The sequence below is a fragment of the Oenanthe melanoleuca genome, chromosome 4 (assembly GCF_029582105.1).
Source record: "Oenanthe melanoleuca isolate GR-GAL-2019-014 chromosome 4, OMel1.0, whole genome shotgun sequence".
NCBI classification, from domain to species: domain Eukaryota; kingdom Metazoa; phylum Chordata; class Aves; order Passeriformes; family Muscicapidae; genus Oenanthe; species Oenanthe melanoleuca.
This window is the reverse complement of record NC_079337.1, coordinates 64,115,101-64,136,971: the sequence shown is the minus strand read 5'-3', so window position 1 is coordinate 64,136,971 and position 21,871 is coordinate 64,115,101. Positions and strand designations below refer to the sequence as shown.

At 45.9% G+C, this 21,871-nt stretch overlaps 1 protein-coding gene across 4 annotated transcripts; it reads left to right on the top strand.

The window, feature by feature from the left end:
• Positions 1-1,223: 1,223 nt before the first annotated feature.
• IMMT (inner membrane mitochondrial protein) lies at positions 1,224-21,771 on the top strand. 4 transcript variants are annotated; one of them, XM_056490204.1, is made up of 15 exons: positions 1,229-1,357; positions 6,044-6,120; positions 6,487-6,676; positions 8,008-8,128; positions 10,248-10,328; positions 11,382-11,483; positions 11,996-12,129; positions 13,124-13,227; positions 15,173-15,308; positions 16,315-16,444; positions 17,851-17,865; positions 18,832-19,055; positions 19,875-20,006; positions 20,381-20,510; positions 20,818-21,771. In XM_056490204.1, the coding sequence occupies exons 1-15, from the start codon at positions 1,313-1,315 to the stop codon at positions 21,423-21,425; spliced, it is 2,229 nt and encodes a 742-aa protein (XP_056346179.1). In that variant the 5' UTR covers positions 1,229-1,312; the 3' UTR covers positions 21,426-21,771. The 4 variants fall into 4 exon arrangements, with proteins under 4 accessions (XP_056346182.1, XP_056346180.1, XP_056346179.1 ...); XM_056490205.1 differs by lacking the exon at positions 17,851-17,865 and having other exon boundaries at positions 1,228-1,357; XM_056490206.1 differs by lacking the exon at positions 10,248-10,328.
• The last annotated feature ends 100 nt before the right edge of the window (positions 21,772-21,871 follow it).

Here is a 21,871-nt window from a genome sequence, read left to right as displayed (position 1 = left end):
CCGGATCCCGCACGGCTTCGGGAGCCTCACTGCCCCGGGATCCCGCACAGCTCCGGGATCCCGCACAGCTCCGGGATCCCGCACAGCCCTGGGTTCCGCACAGCTCCGGGATCCCGCACAGCTCCGGGATCCCGCACAGCCCTGGGATCCCGCACAGCTCCGGGATCCCGCACAGCTCCAGGATCCCGCACAGCCCTGGGATCCCGCACAGCTCCGGGATCCCGCACAGCTCCGGGATCCCGCACAGCCCTGGGATCCCGCACAGCTCCGGGTCCCTCACGGTCTCAGAGTGCTCCTCGCCCGCCCCGTCCTCGCAACCGGCCCAGTCCCGGTCCCGCTCCGTCCCCCCGCGCACTCGTCACCTTTAGGGACCGCACACATCGATCCTCTGCCCCAGGGGTTACTAAAGTCTCTTAAAAACCTCACCAAGTGGATTTAACTCATTGTTTGTGTACAGTACTGGTGTATTCTGTTTTTTTCTCTTCAGAAGTCTGGCCGGACTGTTTGAAGGATGAGATACAAATGGCTTCTGAGAACTCTGAGCGGGAGGTTTATGAGCGAGCTGTGAAAGGTTAAGGCTGTAAATTGTTGATAAATGGTATAAAATGCGCTGTGTTACATTCAGACTGGGGGACTGGAGCAGTTCTCTCCTGAGAAAAGGCTGAGCTGAACTGGGACGAGACACCTGAGAGAGGCCCTGATCAGTGTCCGTCAGCATCTGAATTTATTTCTATACTGTCAGCGCTCGGAGCAGGACCGGCAATGGGATTAGAAGGAACGGGCAGAAGCTGATCCCAGGAAGTTTTCCCTGAACATGCGGAAGAACTTTACAGTGCAGTGACCGAGCCCTGGCGCGGATTGCCCAGCGAGGGTGCGGAGTCTCCTCACTGGAGAGATCCCGGAGCTGTCTGGTTGCAAACCTGTGCCGTGTGCTCTGAGGTGCTTAAGCAGGGAGGTTGGACCAGAAGACCAACTCTGGTCCCTTCCAACCGGACGCATTCTGTGATTTTTACTTTTGTTTTGTTTTATCCTATTCCGTCCCGCCCGCCAGCGCCCGGAGGGTCCCGGCAGTGCGCGCGCCCCGCTCCGCGCACGCGCCCCCGCGCGCCGGCACCACCCCGCCCGGCCGGCGGCGCGCGCCCCGAGCCCGCCCTCCCATTGGCCACGCGAGACCCGTCACGCGCGGCCGCCCCCTGGCGGGGCGAGAGCGCCCGCGCAGGCGCAGTGCCCGCCGAAGGGGGGGCGGAGGCGGCGCCGGCAGGACCCGCGCAAGGCGCCTTCCCGCGGGCCGCGCCGGCTGCCGGTCCGAGCCATGCTGCGGGCGTGCCGCCGAGCGGGGCTCGCCGCGGCCAAACAGGTGAGAGTTCCCCGGGGGAGCCCCGCGACCCAGCCCCGCTGTGACCAGCCCTTCGACCGATGCGGCCGGGCCGGGCCTGTGGGAAGGGGGGAGTCCCTGTGACCGCGACTCGGCGCGCGCTGAATGACTCTGCACGCGCGGGCCGCGATTGGCTGCGCAGCCTGTGACGGGCGGCCGCGACCGCCAACGGAGGCGGGGGGCGGGCGCTGGTTTGTGGGATGTACTACCAGTCCCAGCGTGCACCGCGGCAGGGCAGCGCTGGACGGAATGAGGCACGGCCTCAAGGCACTCTGGGACTCGTAGTCAGCGGAGTGGCGGGGCGCCGCGTTGCTTGCTGGGGGCTGTAGTCTCGTCCGCCATGGCCACGCCGGGCCCGCAGCTCCGCTCCGCCGCGCCCGGCCCAGAGCCCCGGACAGCGCCGGGAGCCGCGGCCGTGGCCTGGGGGTGGGCGGGAGCTTGGTGCGGCCCGGCACGGCGCGCCGCCCCCGCGGATGGCGCGGGGATGGGTGGCGGGCGCGCTCCCCGGCGGGGAAGGACGTGACCTTGCCTTCCCCGGCGCGGCCTCCCGCGCAGCCCCTCCCGAGCCCGGGGGTCCGGCCGCCCGGAGGGTCGCGTGGGGACACGAGCGATGTCAGCGCTCGTTGTGAGGGAATCCTGGTGTCCGCACAGTGAGACACGAAGGGGACGTGACACGCGGTGCTGAGGGCAGAAGTGCCCGTGGGACTCGTGCTGTGTGTCCTGGACCTTTTACCTCTCCTTATCAGCAGAGATAAGGATGACGATGTGCTGTGGAGCCTTTTTAAAGCAGTAGGCCAACTTTAGGAAGCCACAGGGATTTATAGATGAGGGTGACTCCATTACCAAGGCCCCAAATTGTATTTCAGCCTACTGATAAAAAATAGCCTGATTAGATCACTTTTATATCCTGCATTCCATCCCAGTGTTCATTACCCTCTGTTCACACAGTTTAGCGAAGGAGAAGCTGTATGTTCTTCCCCTAAAGCTCCAGCCTTTCCCACTGCAGCAGCTGCATTTCCTCTGCTGCTCCGTAGGGCTGGAGACTCCTTGGGTCCCCTGATGCCCACTGAAAAAAGGCTCTGTGTTTGCCTGGCTGTGGAAAGTTTCATCTGGAAGTTGAGAAGACAGAAACCAGGCTTTGGCAGATATTTATCACATGAGGCTATTTGCATATGTTCAGCCTTTAGCAGAATGTGTCTGGAATGACTGTACAGCCCCAGAACAGCCAGGGTGGTGCTTTGCAGATGGAAGTTGGTCATCAGGCTATAAATATTTGGTGGAAGAGTCACAGAGTGGTTTGGATTGGAAAGTCCAGCCTGGACTTGGACACTTCAGGGATGGGAGATCCACAGTTTCTGTGGGCAGCCACCCATACCTACCACACTCACAAGGGAGAATTTATCCCTAAGAACTGTGCAAACATAGAGATGCCACAGCCAACACTCTCTGAAGTTTGTTATCTGTACCAGAGAACTCGTGGTGGAGACTGGGAAAAACTTTATTCATTCTTTCCTACTGTGAGCTCTGTGTGGAGCATCACTAAACTTGTAACAGGTAAACTGAAGTGGCTTTAAGAGACAGGGATCTTAATCATGCAGAAATGTTTTTTGCTGCATGTGCAGTGCTGCAGAGAGAATTTTCTCTTACTTGAAGTATTTTTTAAGTTTTCTGTGAAAAGAAACAGGGCTTTTAGTAAAAGTGAGTGATATTTGGCAGAAGTCTTGAATGATGGGAAATCAGAGTTCTGTGGTCAGATGGCCTTGTTGTACCTGATCTCTGTCTTAATGAAGAAAAACCTCTGAGTTTCTGGTTTGCTCTTTCTGTTTAAGTGCATGAATCCCATGTTACAGAAATTCTGGATTAGGGTGCTGGGGCCCTAAGGGAGGTTGAATCAGCAGAGGATGGTATGTCCTGGCCATGGTTATTTGAGGTTGCACATAAAGTATAAACCTGCAAGGCAAATTTAATTTGTTTAATGGTGTTCTGCCATGCTGTTCTTGCCCTGAGCACTGTGCCAGAGTGAGCTCACATGGATATCCTTAAATGTCCTTAAATCACTGTTGCTCATAATATTAACCAGAGTGAAGGTGTGATGTGCCCTGCAAAGTGTTTCTTGTGGTGATTAATTAGTAGATAATGAATGTAAAATAATAAGCATTTAAGAAGTTGAGTGAAACAAATATCATGTAGAACTGCTGAAGGAGGAGGAAGAAATAGAAACTGCTGCCCTGCAGTGCCCTTGCTCTGGGCATCCTTGCTGTGTCCGTGCTGCCTCATCCAAAGAATTTTCTGTCTTCTGCAGGACAGAAAGTGATTTATTTCTGCCTTTTGCAGGGCACAGCAAAGCACTTGTGATGTATTTCTCCAAAATTCTTTGAGGCATTATTGAAATAAATTACAGGGGTTTAAAAATTTACAAACTCCTGGAAATTATGCAAAGGGGAGATTAGAAACTACCTGCAAGTTTCCAAATTATGGTGGTACAGCAAATGCAAGCGATATTATTATGGTGGCCAAAAGAGAACAATGTATCTTTAAGAATTTATTTTTGAAAAATCAGTGATTTTTGGAGGTATGAGTGTATCTGGATATGAGGGAGGAAAAATTGAACCTGGGCTTCTGTTCATGAAACATGGGTACCTACAGATTTTCATTTGCTGTTCCGCAGGCCAGCTGTGGAAATTTTTTGCAGTGTCTTGAAAGATGGAGTTGGTGGGGGTTTGTTTTGGATTTAATTACTTACTGCTCCCATTGCTGCATGTGTGAGAGTCCCAAAGCCAGAGATGGAAGGTCTGTGTTTTCATTCCTCTCATCCTGATGAAAAATAAATATCAATGAGAATTTGGCTAATTCTAGAACAGTCCAGCTTGGAAGAGATCTCAAAAGATCATCTGGCCCAAAGGGCATCTGGACTAAAATCAATAAATCCTCCAAAAAACTCCTGGTGTATGAAGCTTAAATAGTGAGCTAAGAGAAGCAGGTGTTCTGTGCCTTGGTGGCTCCCTGAGCACAGCCTGATCCCGAGGGCAGGAGTGATGTTTGCTAAAGGTGTAGAGCCACATGGGTCCAGTGTTGTTTGCCATCACCAGCTGTGAGTAAGGGTTTAGCCTACAGGCTACAGGACAGGGCTGAGCTGGCCCAGAGGGCAAGTCCAGCCTGAGCGAGGATGTGGGAGTGACAGTGGTGCAGGGTAGCATAACTTCCAGAAAGCCTGGCCAGGAGTTCAGGAGTTATGGCTTGGGAGCACCAGGCAAAAGAGCATAATCCCAAAGAGTAGGAAGGGACTGGAAATTCAGTCTGAACTGATGAACAGAAAATCAGAGTTTTTCCCCTTCTTGTTTTATTGGATTGAGCTGTATGCATAATGCTGGATTATTTTGCTGCTCCTGTGCTTCATGGTGTAACAGGGACATGCTGAGAGTCAGGAGCACCTTCAAAAGTTGATAACAAAATGATTGGCAAGGCATTTATTAGTGAAATTCCCCTTGAAAGGACCAGTAAAGCCTCAGGAAGTGCTCCTAGGGTAGTCAAGTCAGAAAATAAAAAACATTACAGAATATATTTATTATTTTGTTGCAGTTTCTATCCATCACTGTCCAGAAAACCAACCACAGAGCACAGTGAGGGCTTCTGAAGGTCTCAGGCAAGAAGAATATGCTTCCTCTTGCTGTACATGTGTTCCTGGTACTAGTGAAAAACGTTTTGGCTGCCTTTGTGGAAAGAATGGGAATGCAGTGTTCCTGCCTTTTCCTGTCTGTGTTGTTGGATAGGGATAGGACCTAAACCACCAGAGTTGTGCATATTATTGCCGTGTGCAAAAGGAAATAGAGCAACTTGTCTTCTGGGATTATGTTGTGGTGGAGCATCTCCCAGTTTTTTCTTTTTTAAAGAGAAAATTTCCCTGTTGGGCAAAATACCTCAACTGTGGGAAAAGTTCTTTTTGTGCCTTGTACTTTGGATTCTCATGAGTCCTGTATTTCCCTGTTAGTAATTCCCATGTGGGGAAAAAACCTCTAAGGCCAACAGTGTGTTTTCTTCTATAGGCTTAGAGTAGCTTAACCAGTTCTTCAGAGGAGATAAAAATCTTGATAATGTCGATTTTGTCAAGTAGAATGTAATAAAATATCACTCTTCATATACTAATTTAATTTATATTATAATCTGATGTCTGTCTGGAAAGCGTACATGTTATTAATTCTTTTAAAGAAGAGGTCTTGCTTTGGAAGCTCAAGGAGAATTTCTTGTATATCTTAAGAATTAAAAATAGTTCTAAACATTTAAACAGCTGTTGTTGTGTGCTGCCCTGCTCACACTGAGCCATTCTAGTGCGTGAGATGGAAGTGCATCTGAAACAAACCCAGCTGTACTGCCCAGCACATAAATCAGCAAAATTAACGCAGAAAGAAGCTGGGGTAGGGGTTTGTTCCTTCTCATTTTTCAAGTTTTCAGTTCATTTTTCTAAGAATTGAATTATTTCTTTAAAAGCCCTTAACCTGGAAGCTGCATGTGGGAAAGCTCTCTGTGTGTTTAGAGAGGAGTCCAACGTCGCTGTTCTGGTTCTGGTCACAGAGACACGCTGGGGTTGTGGCAGTGGAGCACGTCAGCCCAGTGCTGGTGTTGAGGGGGAAATGTCGGTGTGCTGAGTGCTGACCCTGCCTCTCCCCACAGCACAGTCGGTGTGTGAGAGCCTCGCTCCGTCCATCGCGGCTGTACCGCGGCTATGCCACCCACTCCGGACACTCCGGGTACGTAGCGGGGCAGGAGGGGACCACCAGGGAATCTGCTCCTTGGTGTCACACGAGGGCAGACTGCTGCCAGGGGGATTTCTGTGTGGGGAACTCCTGTTCTCTGGGGTGTGTTCCTTGCTTGGTTCTGTCAGTTTTAGATGAAGAAAATAAATATAATCAGTATTTATTGTGGAAGTTGTGGGCTACCATCTTACCTTCAGGTTAGTCACTACCCAGTGTTGTACTGGGAGGGATGTGATTTATAGCAGGTTCTGGGTTTGTTAACAGAATGGTGGTCCCCAGCTGTAGGCTGAAGACTCACAAATTGTTTGATGTTTGCCATATAATGTAATTTACATCCTTTCACTCTTCTTTCCTCCTCAGCGTTTCTGTGGGCAAAGTCATTGGTGCTGGTCTCCTGTTTGTGGGTGGAGGGATAGGTGGGACCGTCCTGTATGCCAGCTATGACAATCAGTTCCGGGACAGCGTGGAGAAGACCATTCCCTACTCTGACAAACTCTTTGAGATGGTACTTGGCCCTGCACCTTGTAGCTCACCAATGCCAAAGAAACCAGTAAGTGTTTCCCATCCACCCACACACATTCATCTCTCTGGTTTTTTGAGAGTGTCTGCACTTTCAAATTGTGATTAATTTTGCTTTGTGCTAAAAAAAAGTTTAAGAATTAAGATTCCTTGAGTTAAGGTTTAAGAATTGTGAACTGAGTTCCTACTTGGTGCTGCAAAAGTGATGCTTGTACATTTCCCATTACCATCTCATGATTGTGGTGTGTGGGTTGTAAAAATTATATTTACCATAAAATAATCTAATAGAATCCCAACTGAATAGCTGCTCTGCTTATACTCAGAAATAAAATGGGGATAGAGAGAGGCAGGTAACAGGCTGGAATTTAACTGCTTTACTAGGAGCTTAGTGTAGTTAGAGGTGTAGCAGAATTACAAAACTTACTCTAAATGAACTTTTAATTTTAAGGTAGACTGAGAACATTCTTGAGTGAGTAAAGACTTGAATGGTACAGAGCCAGGCATAAACATCATACTTCGAAATCTTAGTGGCACTACTCTGGAGAAAGGAAAATCTGATACTGCCTTTGGCACAACTCTGGAAATTGAAACCTGGAAGTCTCTCTGCTCCTGCATGTGAAAGGAAACACTTCCCAGTAATCAAGAATACTGAAAAATCTGCTCTGGCTATGGTTTTTTTGAGCTTTCAGAAGCCATTTGGCCTTCAGGAAACTCAAAATATTTTTAATTGAATTTTAAGAAAGCTGTTCTTAACGAGTGAGGAAATATCAGTCAACAAAATTTTCTCTCTCCTCATTTTAGTTACATTTTGTGTGGTCATCCAGGCTCTTGGTGCCTCCCAGGCACTAGGGAATTTTGCAAACCAGATTGATCAGCAGAGTTATCACCTCCCCAGTCATGGCTCTAATTCAGATGGTTTTATTTTTTACCTTGTGGCTTTCCACAATGGATATTAAAGGATAAGTATCATAAAAATGTCACAATACTTTGTGTTTGAGTGTTTATTTATCCCAACCACCAGCATCTGAAGCCTTTCAAAAGGAAATCAACAAAGTCAAACTTAGGGGTTCTGCATTCAACGCACTCAGAAGTGTTTGGAATATTTGGGGCATGAAACAATTTTTTAATAGTGAAAACCACCACAATTCTACCTGCATTTTTGGAGAGGTGAAAACTGTAAAAATTCCTTCTGAATTAAAAATCAAGTCAAGACATTAGACGGCTGTTTTCATTTGCACTTTGAAGCTCAGATTTATGGTACAGATACCTGGATATGGAGAAGTTCTTTTCCATTATACTGGAATCAGTGAAATCCAAGCTTCTTGAAAAACTGATGATATTTCTTATTTCTGATTTTTCAAGACACATCAAGGTCCACTGAAGATCTCATCTGTAGCAGAAGTAATGAAAGAGTCTAAACAGCCTGTTTCCAAATCCCCGATAGTCAAACCAGAAGCTGCTGCTCCTACAGAGGGAAAAGGAGGTAAATTTATAGAATGTCATATATAAAGAAGCAAATCACCTAATGATCTTCTGTGTTATAGATGTTAGAGTAGATAAAAATTGTCCTCTGAATGGTTGAAGGTAAATGTTGTAATTTCTTAGAATTAATGTTTTTTTCTTTCCAAGTCATAACATTTGCCTAAAATGGCTTTAGCTTTTTTTTTTTCCTGTATTTTTTAAATAAATGTATTTAATTTAGAGGATACTTGAAATCTAAGATAAATAACCTGCATAGTTTAGATGTGAGACTCAGCAGGAAGAGAACTTCAGGTGCTGGACTCTGAGGCTCTTGCAAGCACAAGACATTTAATTTTGGATAATTACTGGGCTACAGCAAAGCCAGATCAAATGGAACTCGTTTAGAGAGGAGCACTTGTGATGTCTTTTTACGTTTATCGTTAATGGCTCTGTGTTTGTGTAACTAATATCTTGTTGCTGTTTATCCAGGAAATCATCTTCTGGAAATAATAACATCCATATCCAATTAATATTTTTCTACAGAGGAAAAAATTAAGTCTTACATTCCTGTTTTTACATTATAGCACTTAGCATGGGAGCTTAAAAATCATCTCATTTCAACCCCCTGCCAAGGGCAAGGATGCCTTCCTCTAGACCCAAAAGGCCCATCCAGCCCAGCCTTGAGCACTTCCAGAGATGGGGCAGCCAGAACTTCTTTAGGCAACCTGGTCCAGGGCCTCACTACCCTCACAATAAAGAATTTCTTCCTAACATCTAATCTAACCCTGCCCTCTGTCAGTGTGAAACCCATCCCCCTTGTCCTGTCACTCCATGCCCTTGTCCGAAGACCATCTCCAGCTCTCATGTAACCAACGTTGTTGGTAGTGGAATGCATTAGAAGATTTCCCTGGAATCTTCTCCTCTCCAGGCTGAACACACCCCATTCTCCCAGCCTGTCTCCACAGCAAAGATTCTGCAGCCCTCTGAGCATATTTGTGTCCTCCTCTGGACTTGCTCCAACCAGTCCATGTCCTCCTTGTGTTGGGGACCCAGAGGTGGATGCAGCTCTGCAGGTTGGGCCTCAACAGAGCAGGGCAGAGGGGCAGAATCACCTCCCTTGACCTGCCTGCCTACTGGGGATCCAGCCAGGACACAGGTGGTTTCTGGACTGCTTGTGCATGTGACAAGGTCATGTTGAGCCTCTCATCCACCAGGACCCCAAAGTCCTTCTCCTGGGAGCTGTTCTTGATCCATTCTCCCCCAGCCTGTGTTTGTGCTTGGGCTTGCCCCAACCCAGGTGCAGGATATTGCACTTGGTCTTTTTGTCCCACCTCTTGAGCCTGTCCAGGTCCCTGTGGATGAACATCCCTTCCCTCCAGCATGTGACTGCACAGCTCAGCTGGATGTCATCAGCAAACCTGTTGAGGGTGCATCAATCCCACTGCCCAGGTCATTAACAAAGATGTTAAACAGGCCTGGTCCCAACAGTGACCTTGGGGAGCACACTGATCACTGGTGTCCAATTGGACACGGAGCCGTTGTCCACAACTCTTTGAGTGCAGCCATCCAGCCATTGCGTTATCTATGGAGTGGTTCATCCATCAGTTCCATGTCTCTCCAACTTAGAGATAAGGATGTCATGCATTACAGTGACAAATGCTTTCAGGAATCCAGGGAGATTATGTCACTTGATCTTCCCTTATTCAGCAATGCTGCTACCTCAGTGGAGTGCCACATCTACTCAGTCATCCTGCTCAGGCAGCCTGTAGCAAACCCCCACTGTAATGTCACCTATCCCTGCCCTCCCTTTAATCCTCACCCATAAACTCTTGGTTAGCTCCTCATCCATCCCCAGGCAGAGCTCCATGCACTCCAGCTGGCCATTGACAAAGAGTGTGATTGCACTCCTTTTTTCCCCTGCCAGGCCTTCCTAAAGAGCCTTCATCCTCCCATTCCAGTCGCAGGAGCCATCCCACCATGTCTCCATTTTCCTGGGTCTCCTCTCCCAGCAGCTTTGGTTTAAGCCCTTCCTCACCAGCTGAGCAGGCCTCTGGCTGAAGATGCTCTGGCCTGTCCTTCTCTGGAGATGGAGCCTGTCTCCCCAGCTGTACTAACTGGTGTGTTCTGCAACTGTTTAACAGCAGGCAAGGCTGCAGCACAGATCATCTCTGCAACAGGGGTAGCCATGTCGGTGCCAGCTCCGGGGATACAGACTGAAGAAGGTGAAAAAAAATCATGTGAATGCAATGAAGAAAGCCCAAATGCTCTAGTTCCACGTGCATGCATTCTTGCTTCTATGTTGGTATTTGTCAGTGTTGAAAGGTGTGAATTTCTGTGCCTTGTGCAGAAAACCTCCATCTTCTGTTAATTGATTTTTAACACTGAGAGCTGTGACTGATGCCTGGGACAGATATAGGTGTGAGCACAAGAGCAAAGCCTGCCTTTGGGCTGAACTGAACTTGCACATTCCAGTTTGCCTCTGCTCTTGGTAGCTTTGTGATTGCTGTTCAGAAGGGCATCTCTGCCCAGGGACAAGTGAAGAAACCGTGTTTATTGTTAAACTCAACAAGACACCAGCCTCAAGATGATAGTCTCTTCTAGATGAGATTAGATTATATTAATTACTTTAGTTATGAACACATTTCATAGAAAGCATGCTGGGGTAGGTACATGCTTCAGAGTAACATCAGCATTATTCAGGTGACCTGATGGGTTTTATTACAGCTTGAGGCTGAGAGCTTTGGGCTCTCTCCTCAGTTCAGATGCAACTTGCTGTTGATCTTGAGAGCATTAATTATGTCAGTTGTCACTCTTAGAGGCATTTAAAGTGGCTGTAGGCAAGGGAATAGAGTATAATTGTGATCCACCATAGCCTTCTCACTCATCATTCCTTGTTTTGGTTGCATGCCAAGAGAACTGAAAAAAGCAAGAACGGAGATTCACTTGAAATTTAAACTTGGCTCCGTGTTTCTCACTTCTTGCTTTGCCTTTGACTTCTGAGTCTTGTGTAATTTTGTAACTAGACAGTGGAAAATCTCCAAATGCATGTGAGGTGTCCATGCTCTTGTCTTTAAGTTGTGAGACTGGTCTTTGTAATTATGGATATAAAGAGTCTTCAGGTAGTTCCAGTATGGCTTTGAGCAGAAGTCAGATCTACAAAGTGATACCAACTATAAAAATCAGTTTTGATAAACGTAATTCCTTACAAGTAACCTCTGTACACTAATTTGGACTCTCCACTTTAGCAGTTTGACTCTTTTTTTACTTGTGAACAGGTAAACAACAGGAAGGTTCCCATGCTGTAAAAGAACGGCCACCAGAAGAAGTTGCAGCCCGGCTTGCCCAGCAAGAAAAAGAGGAGCAACAGAAGGTATCAGGTGAGTCTGCACTCTCACTGTTCCTGTGTGTGTTGCATGGGACAGAAGTGTGGAATTGCATTGGCTTTATAGTCCTAGGCTCCTTACACACCTCTTGGCTCTTGTCCCTGTGTTGAGTTGGCAGAGGGAGTGGTCGTGAAGCTTCTTCCACCCACTTAGAAGTAACTGAGAATTGGAGAAAAATGGAAAAATTGGTTGGAATAGACTTCAAGATTCAAGGAAGCGATGAAAATTTGTTTCCAGAACCATTAGAACAAGTGACTATGGAATATACCTGTACCTCCCTGCAGTCACAAGGGAGAGGTCTTCCACTGAATGTTGTTTTGCTGTAGGTGCAGACTTGTACCTCCTACCCCTGCTCTAAATGAGGAGAGCATTTGGTGATCTTTAATTCCCAAACTGACCAGCCCTCTTAGGTCATAGAAAGTAATATAAGAGACGTAGAGGCTGTAACATGTTATTCTACTAATTATAAAGTTCTTTATTGTTTAATTGACTTATTTTTTTCCCAGCCCTTGCAGCAGCTCTAGAAGGAGCCTTAAACACAACTGCTCGTGTAACCCTTCAGGCTATCACTGCTCAGGAGTCAGCAGTGCAAGCAGTGAATGCCCATTCCCAAATACTGAAGGAAGCCATGGATTCTGAGGTAAATTGGACAAATGGGGACAATTTTTTCTTTTTCATTGTGTTCAGCAAAACTTTAATCTCAATTAAACATAAACTTGAAATCTTTTCTTGCAATGCCTTACATTTATCATAGTTCTAACTTACCTTTCCACTTGTGAAATATGGTATAGTCAAATAATACAGAGGTTTTGATTTTGAATTTTGTTGTTTGTTTTTTTTCCCAACTCCTGTTTTCTTTTTGCAAGAAAATTCAAGTTAAGACTTTAACAGTTTTCACACAGTATTTTAGTTAATTTTATTTTAATTGCCATGACCTTTTTTTACCTAGTTAAGATCATGCTGTCCACCCCAGTAATTCCATTGAACTTTTCCCCTTTGCTAATGTCCTCTTGCTGGATTGTTTGTTTCTTGTCAGGAAATAGGAAAGGGATGTTTAAGTGATAACATTTGTGGTGTGCTTATGCCAGGGTTTGTGTGGATCTGCCACTGCCCATTCAGCTCTGGAGCAGAAATAAAATTCAGTTGTTAACCAATTAGCAGGGACATGGGCAACCAACCAAACACTCAAGACTTAATCTAGTTGTTAGTAAAATAACTGCCTTAAGAGATTGCTTTTAAGCTTAATTACTAAGCCTAATTTAAAATCAACCAACTTTAAAGTATTATGCTACTTTAAGTATTAAGCTTAAAAGCAATTTTAAAGTATTAACATACTTTAATGCATGAGGAGATTTCCCCACAATAGATTTTGCACCATAGAGTGATCCTCATGTAAGCCCTTTCCTGTGGCTCAGGAAAAAAACAAAGATTAAGAATTAAACAAAACCAAAACAAAATGTTGGAAGAGAAACATCACTTGTAATGTTTCAAGCTGTTCTGTTGAAAAACACAAGAATGGTGCTCAGTTTGAGGGAAATGTTCAGTGACATGTGAATCTCTGCAGGCTTCCATTCCATGGTAACTGTCTTGTTCAGTGATTGCAATGACCCTAATGAGGAATCTGTGCTTCCCAGGATGCTGGGGGGAAAAAATCCTCCCAGTGGCGCACGCTGGAGGAGGCGCTGAAGGACCGGAGGAGAGCAGTGGATGAAGCTACTGACACCCTTCTGAAAGCCAAGTGAGTTACTTGATTTAAGTCTTGGAGTAATAACTTACATTGCTCATGTAAGCTTTGCTCAGTGCTTACATTGCTGGCAAACACCAGATGAGTTTCTAGAAAGTATGGGGTGAATATGCGTTCATATTGAATGATCTGTTTGTGCCAAATCAGAAAACTGTTTAATACTCATTAGCATGAGCATTTTAATTTGACATGTGCAAACCTTGGGTGCCTGTTCACAAAGTCCTCCCTGTACCAGAGAGTCTGAAACAGTTCTGTTCTTTTTAAGAATATGTTTATCTCCTTAGTACTGATATAAAGTGCTGGTAAGTTCAAGTACGATGAAGAATAAAGTAAATCCACAGTCCTTTTAGTATTATTGTTGAATAATTTTGTTAATAATAAACCTATTGTAAGGACTTGAAGCCTGGAGAAGAGAAGGCTCTGGGGAGACCTTCAAGCACCCCAGCATTGAAAGGGGCTACAAGAGAGCTGGAAAGGGACTTGTTACAGGGGCAGAACAAGGGGAATGACTTCTTCTGACAGAGGGCAGATTTAGATTGGCTGTTAGGAAGAAATTCTTCCCTGTAAGCGTTGTGAGTTTGCTCAGAGAAGCTGTGGCTGCCCCATCCCTGGAAGTGTTCAGGCCAGGTTGGATGGGGTTCTGAGTGACCTGTTCCACTAGAAGGTGTCCCTGTCTATGGCAGGGGTGGAATGATACGATCTTTAAAGTCCCTTCCAACCCAAACTGTTTGAGGATGACTCCATGACTGCATTCTATGTATTGAGTCAAGTTACATCACCAGCTTCGTTTAGTTGTAATGAAAAAATTAAACCTTGTAGCATCCTTTGGCAGTTCCTGTGTCCACAGAATTGCTTTTAAGCAATTAGGTTTTTACTGAGCCTAAGAAAACCTTGAATTCTGAACAGCAGCACTGCTTCCATCCAGGGGTCTTCCAGTTTTTACTGAGCCTAAGAAAACCTTGAATTCTGAGCAGCAGCACTGCTTCCATTCAGGGGTCTGTATCGCCTGTGCTGATGTTCCCTGTGTATGGTCTGTGGGCACTGAAGGAGCAGAAATAAAATTACAAACAGTATCTCCAAGGTGCCCTTGTAATGAGGTTAAAAATAAATTTGGAAACCCTTTGATGCTTCTAAGGCCAAGAGGGTAACATCATCCCTGAAGCTGCATGGTTGCTATCACATTATAAACTTCCCTTATCTTTGATGTTGCTGTGCTGACTAAAATTAGTGGGAGGTGTAATTGAGGTTTCATTGTTAAAACAAAGCTAATGCAAACCCCACATGCACCAGCTTTCATTCTCTATTTCTCTGCTGGATATCTTTGCTTTTATTTGTTTTCTTAATTTACTTATTTTAAAGCGTGTTCCTTATTCTAATGAGGTCATTGGAAACCTCCATTAGTTTAAATGGATTTGGAAAAGGAACATTTTTCACTTTTTCCTTGATTTCCAATTGTGCTAGAGGAAAGCATTTCTTCCCTAATTACAAAAACCCATAATCTATCTTTACAGAGCCCTATAAATTCTCTCCCATCCTCATTAATCTCCACCAGTCACCATGTCCAAAACACTTCTGCAAGCGTAAGCCATCTATATTAAAAATGTTTCCTTGCTGGAAATGTCTGATGTCCAATTCTAACCTAGTTTTACTAATACTAACTCTATTCAATGAACTTCCATCTTCCCTCCAGCTAAATCCTGAGTACTAATTGCAGTATAAATAATTCTCATTTTACATGGAATAGCCACACTGACAACTTTAGGTTTCAGGCTGTGGGAAAAAAGTAATCCTTAGTCAAAGCGTTTTAGAGTTGGTAGATAGGAAGCACCAGTAGAGTTACCCAGTAGTTCTTCCTGTGAATACCAACAGCATAAAGTAAATTTTCTTTGGGATGATGAGCCCTGTATGTGTTACACTTACCAGCTGCTTCTCTTTTCAGAGAGGAGTTAGAGAACATGAAGGGTGTCATCGAGAGGGCCAAGAAGTCTCAGCTGGCAGGAGCCAAAGCTCACATTGTTGCTGCAGAAGAAAATCTCCATCATATGATTGTGGACTTGGACAATGTGGTGAAAAAGGTAAAACTTCCTCAGACTGTTTATCATCGCCTCTAGAGTAGGGACTCCTTGGCAGCTTGTGCAGACCACCCATTCCCAAATCCTCTGCAGGCAGTGAGATACTTCACACAATCACAGAATATGCTGAGTTAGAAGGGACACATCAGGGTCATTGAGTCCAACTCCTGGTCCTGCACAGAACACCCCAAGAATCCCACACTGTGCCTGAGAGTGTTGTACAAACACTTTTGAGCTCAGACAGGTCAGTGTTGTGACCACTTGCAGTGCATTGTGAATTGTAAATCCACCCTCTTGTACTCAGGCTTTGAGCTGGTTATATTGCCAGTAATCAGACATGGCAAGATTTTCATGAGAACTTGAACTCTGTCTTGAAAGAGTCTCCACATGGCTTGATGGTGCCAGTCCTTTCTGTTGACAACTTCTAATTCTTCCCACTTGATTCCAAGGTAATTTACCACAAGGTTAGGGAGGAGTTCAACGTGTGCTAGTGACTTGGTGGTAAATCACTTTGCAGTTCAGAAGACTGGGAAAGAAATGTAAAGCTGAAGTTTGTCTCCCTTTGCAGGACAGCTGGTAATTCATCAGGCATGTTTGGAGTGAATATAGCCTGATAGTGGGAACATGAGAACTCACTGAGGATGGCAGCAATCACAGGCATCTCTTACTAGGCCTGTATGGTGGCTGGGAGCAGAGAAAAGGAACTGGAGATGTTTTAAGATATAAACTGAATTCAAGATATTCTTGGTCCTGTCCAGGCTACAGACTGGACAGTGGGCATGTGGGCATGAGAGGCAAAATGGATTAGTGATAGTTCCAGCAAAAAAATTTTGTGTAAGAGAGATTTTATATCACAGGGTGGGTTTTTGTGCTCTCCCAAGTGAGTTTGCCTGTTTGGGCTGGGGATTGATATGTGCTAGTATCCCAGGGCTTGGCTTTAAAATGTATGTGCCTTCAATTTCAATCCTTGCCTTGAAAAACAAACTAATCTCATCCTTGTTTGTTCCAGGTTCAGGCAGCACAATCTGAAGCCAAGATTGTGGCTCAGTACCATGAGCTGGTGGCTAAAGCCAGAGAGGAGTTCCAGCGGGAGCTCGACAGCATCACCCCCGACGTGAAGCCTGGCTGGAAGGGGATGAGTAAGTCTGCACTGTGGTGTCACCTTGTGCTCCTTGCACTGTGGTTTGTAGTGCATGACCACTCAATGTCCAGCATCTCAGTTTTCGAATTTTTTTTATTTGGTTGGTCTGGAGTGAAAATGATTTCACATCTAAATTAAATAATCTAAAGCAGGTGTTATGAAGAGAATTAGTTCTATCTGTGCTGTATGGGAAGTATCACAAAACGTGGCTCTTGTGTGATAAATACCATATTGGTTGTATGAACATCTCTCCTCTCCCTGGTATTTCAGGAAAGGAGCCAGGTCATTCCAGATTTCAGTCAAATCTCTGTTAATCAGTAATCAAATACTTGGTTGACTTTGTGATTAGAGGTATTATATAAAACATGGTGGTTATAGGGTGACAAAGAACTCCCTGAATTTTTCTACATCATCACTGAAACAGAGAGGTTTCATTGTTCATACCCTGCCTGCCCCAGTACATTTTATTTCTGAACTAAACTGACACAGTAACACAGTTTAACATAAATGTACAAAGTGATCTCAGAATTTTTTAGCTGATGTGTTCAGAGGCAGCTGAAGGCTTTATTTCCAAGTTACAGATTTTTTAATAGAAGTAATAACTGCCATTTGAAAAAAAATGTGGTGTCAGTATTGCCTTAATATTTTTCTTGAAGTATACAATGCAGAATTATAACAGATTTTCTTAATGCTATGTTATGCTTTAGGAATGTGGACCTTAGTCCACAAAATAATTTTCCTTGTTAAATGAATACACCAAACCTTTGGAATGGTTCTCATTTTAAAAACAGCCAACCACACTCAGTATATGTGGGAAAAACATTTGAAATTAACAAATTGTTTGTGCAGTTTGCTTTTGGGGCATTATTAGTTCTGAAGAAGGCTCCCTGGGGATGCACAGGACAAAATCTTGGGTTTTGTGATCACTGCCCTTCTGTGGGAGGAAAGGGAAGCTCCTGGTAGCTTCCAGGTGCCCCATTTCTTGCTGGTGTCCCTGCTGAAGCACATGGGACAGACTTGTTGGGGTCCCTGACTCTCACTGGCACTGGGGAGTTCGTTTCTTGGCAACTGCTTCTGTTTGTGAGAACCTGGAAATCTGAGACTAAAATTTCCAGTGTCCTGTTGCACTTTCCTACTTCAAACTTCTGTTCCTTGCTTTGGCTGAAGTCAGGTGTTCATCTGTGGGTGTGCAAGGGTGATTTTAGTGGTTGGGGTGTCTTGGGCAACATCTTGCCTGTAATACAGAGACTTTTGTCCTCCACATTCTGTTCTTCCTGAATTCCTAAGGACTTGGTCTCATATTTAAGTCAATGTAGATAAGCTCTTAGTTTTCTATTTTACTTTTGCATGACTGCCTTGCTGTAGTGAATGTGCACTAACTTTCCCAACTTCTTTCTGTTGCAGAGATAACTGACTTAGGTGAGTTACTGTCACTTGTTCGGGTCCCTTGAAAGTTATCTCTTCTCTTTGTCCTTCTTTGTGTGGGGCATGGCTTTAAGTTACAGTTATCAACAAAAGGTGAAATGTGGCATTCCTAGAACATTTCAGACTCAGGTATGCCTTGGGATCCTTTCCAGTCATTGTGCACATTTGGGTTAAACCACAAACTGATCATTTTGTAACACTGTTAATCCAACAGCTGAGCTTGGTGCTGCTGGTGAGCTTTCCCACTGGACAATGAGCACCACTGCTCCAAGTCCTCCTGTACCAGTCTTTTGTCTAGTACTCAACACCAAGGTGACTGGACTGTGAAATCTTGCTTGCTTTAGACCCTGCAGAAATGCTTTCCAAGTGGTCCTTTCCATACAGATGATTTAGCTGGCAGCCAGTGCAAAATGAGCTGCAGCATTTTATAAAGCCCTTCTCAGGTCACCAAGTGCTGCAGGGCTAGCTTGGGTCCTCTCCCAGGTACAATGTGCTTGTGAATTGTGCTGCCCTCTGAGTACTGGAAAGGTAAGGAATCTGATTAGGAGCAGTTGATCTGGAGGACTGTTGAAGAGAAAATGTAATTCTGTCTGTCCATCACAGTGACATTCCCTGCTGCTCTCTGTGCTGGCAGAGGGAAAAATATATGGTGGTTTAAAAACCATGACAGAGCTGTTGACAGTCTCTGAGTGTAACATGGCTATGAAAGTAATAATATAGTAAAATAATTCAGAAGAAACCAAGATAATTTCTCTCCTGGAATGAAGATGCAGTTCAGAAAGTGGTCTTGGGGGGGCATTAGCACAGGTCAAGAGCTTGAAGTGCTCAGAGACCTTCCCTAGAACAAGCTCACTGTCAGTAACCCCTTGGAGCCCCAGAGTGCCTGAGCGGGAGGCAGGGGGGCTCTGCAGCAGTTCCCTGTGGTTTCCAGTCCCTCCTCACAGCCTGTGTTTCCTTTAGCTGGGCAGCTGTCCACGGATGACCTGAACTCGCTGATCGCGCACGCCCACCGGCGCATCGACCAGCTGAACAAGGAGCTGGCGGAGCAGCGCGTCCGCGAGCAGCAGCACATCGAGTCTGCCCTGGAGAAGCAGAAACTCGAAGATAGCAAAGTATTTGAGGCAGCTGTGGCTAAAGCGCTGGAGCGTCACAAAAATGAGATTGAACTAGACCAGGAGAAGAAGGTAAAGTGGCCTAAAGCACCTGGTTAAACCTTGGGCTCAAAAAGAAGGTAGAATAGTTAATGGAGATGTCCAAGGGACAACTGGGATGTTCTGGATAGTGGGAGACTTCACATGGATGACCCCCAGGCTAAATATGAAAAGGAGATGCTAACCAAGGAAACTGCTGGAAAGTTAGAATGGTAAAATCATACAAGGAAGGACTTTGTGAAGTTACTTGCCTCCTGTTGGAGATAGGATTACTGGTTCAAAGTAAATCCTAGAATGATTTGGGTTAGAAGGGATCTTCAAGATCACGTTGTTCCAACCTCCTGCCATGGGCAGGGACACCTTCCACTAGACCAGGCTCCAAGCCCGACCCAACATGATCTCGGGAAGGGGTTGGGGCAGCCACTGCTTCTCTGGGCAGTCTGTGCCAGTGCCTCATGACCCTCACTAAGAAGAATTTCAGTGTTGGGTCTGACTGTATGGCCATTATAGGGTTATGTATGGAAATGGTAAAGTCTGTTTAGTTTAGAAGCTCATTTATAAACCAGCTTCCAAAAGTGTTTGAGTGTTTGATTTGACATGTTGGTGCAGCTATCAAAATAAAAAATACAGTAAGAGCCTACTAAGTAACCAGCAGTTACTCACGTGGTGAACCACAAATCTCTTCCTTAACATCTTTAGGAAAAAGGCTCAGCTGTAAAACTGGATCTCAGCAGGTCTTTGTGATGAAAGCCAGGCTCTGTCAGTGCCCCTGCTCTGACATGTACCCTCAGTGATCACTGATGTGATGCTGCAGCTGAGCAGCAGTGGTGCATTAACCCCTCCTGTGTCCAGGTGGAAGAGGTGCGGGAGGTGATGGAGAATGAAATGCGGACCCAGCTGCGGCGCCAGGCTGCTGCCCACACCGAGCACCTCAGAGACGTCCTGAAGATCCAGGAGCAGGATCTGAAGGTGGAATTTGAGCAGGTAAGGGAGAGAACTCCCCAGGGGAGTTAAAGGGATATTTAAACCCTTGCACAGCACAGGTTTCAAATGACAAGAGTCCTGGAACAAGTTCCAGAGGATGGAAATGCAGGCTGGGGAGGGAAGCAAGCACACCTGGAGGTGATACAGAGTACCTCACTGTGTAGGTTTTATTCAGACTGGTCTGAAAAGCTTTTGCTATACGTGTCAGATTTCTGACACTGTTAAATTCACTCCAAAAAGGTTTCTTACTGGTATATTGTATTTACTATATGCATTGGCCCTAACAAGGACAACATATTTATAGAAATGTGTCTTAAAAATAAGGTAAGTATTATTAACCATCTGTTTCTGTTACTTGTACTGCACTGTTTCAGAACCTATCGGAGAAGCTCAGTGAACAGGAAATGCAGTTCAGACGCCTTTCTCAGGAACAGCTTGACAACTTCACCTTGGACATAAACACTGCCTACGCCAGGCTGAAGGGAATTGAGCAAGCAGTTGAGAGTGAGCACTGAATTCCTCTTTCTCTAAGTACTAAAACTGTGTTCCCCAAAGGCCTCCTGCCCAAACTTGGGTCTCACCCAGGCTTAGGCATGTAGCTCACACGGCTGAGCACCCAGCAAATCCCAGATGAGCAAGTCCAAGGTGGTTCTTCCAAAGGTTGTCTTGTTCTGGCTCTGAACTGTGCGACAGACTTGCTTTAGAGCATTTGCTGCTCTGGAAAGCAGAGGGTGGGGAGGGATGGCTGTTGCTGCTTGTTCTCAAAGCCATGTGTGCCAAACTGAGAGTCCCTTCTTGGCTTCCCTCGCAGGTCACGCAGCAGCAGAGGAGGAGGCCAGGAAGGCCCATCAGCTGTGGCTGTCGGTGGAAGCGCTCAAATACTGCATGAGATCGGGCACGGGGGACAGTCCCACGGAGCCCCTGGGCAGCGCGGTGAAGGCCATCAGGGCCAGCTGCGCCGACAACGCCTTCACGGAAGCCTTAACAGCAGCTCTGCCGCAGGAGTCGCTGACGCGGGGCGTGTACAGCGAGGAGGCCCTCCGGGCGCGCTTCCACACGGTCCAAAAACTGGCAAAGCGAGTGGCCATGATCGACGAGACCAGGAACAGCCTCTACCAGTACTTCCTGTCCTACCTGCAGTCCATGCTGCTCTTCCACCCCCAGCAGCTGAAGCCGCCGGCTGAGCTCAGCCCCGACGACCTCGACACGTTTAAGTTACTGTCTTACGCCTCCTACTGCATCGAGCACGGAGACCTGGAGCTGGCGGCCAAATTTGTCAACCAGTTACGAGGAGAGCCCAGGAGGGTGGCACACGACTGGCTCACGGAGGCGCGCGTGACCCTGGAAACCAAACAGATCGTGGATATCTTGACAGCGTACGCCAGTGCAGTGGGGGTGGGAACAACTCAAGTGCAGTGAGCTAGGATTGGAGCTTTGGAGGCAGTTCAGCTGTTCTGTGCCAGAGAGCAATCCCATCATCTCCTGAGGGTTCAAACAGAGCTGTTGGCAGGGGCTGGAAGCGGTAAATCAAAGCACGGGTACCGTCTTGTTTCCTTGCACTGTATTTAATTTCACCACCTGTTGTATTTTTATTCGTTTTGAGTTGTCATGACAACCAACTTCAGGAAGCTTCCCTACAATTTGTGTAAGAATTAATGTTTCCCCATCTTACCAAGTGGGCTTGTGATCCAACCAAAATAATGTTTGTAACCTGCCATTAATCATTTGCCACTTTGTCAGCTGAATAAAACAAGACTTTCAACCACTTGCTCCTGCTGTTTAAGTTTCCTGTTTAAACATCAACTACAGCTGGGCAGTAAAAAGCTCAGTCTTTTTCCATGACCCAAAGAGTTAAAACTCTTAAT

Excerpts from the sequence above, each read along its gene's own strand:
- IMMT (XM_056490204.1), top strand. The coding sequence starts at position 1,313 with ATGCTGCGGGCGTGCCGCCGAGCGGGGCTCGCCGCGGCCAAACAG. Across the intron at positions 6,677-8,007 it reads CACCAATGCCAAAGAAACCA|ACACATCAAGGTCCACTGAA; the intron begins GTAAGTGTTTCC and ends TGATTTTTCAAG. Across the intron at positions 8,129-10,247 it reads TCCTACAGAGGGAAAAGGAG|CAGGCAAGGCTGCAGCACAG; the intron begins GTAAATTTATAG and ends ACTGTTTAACAG.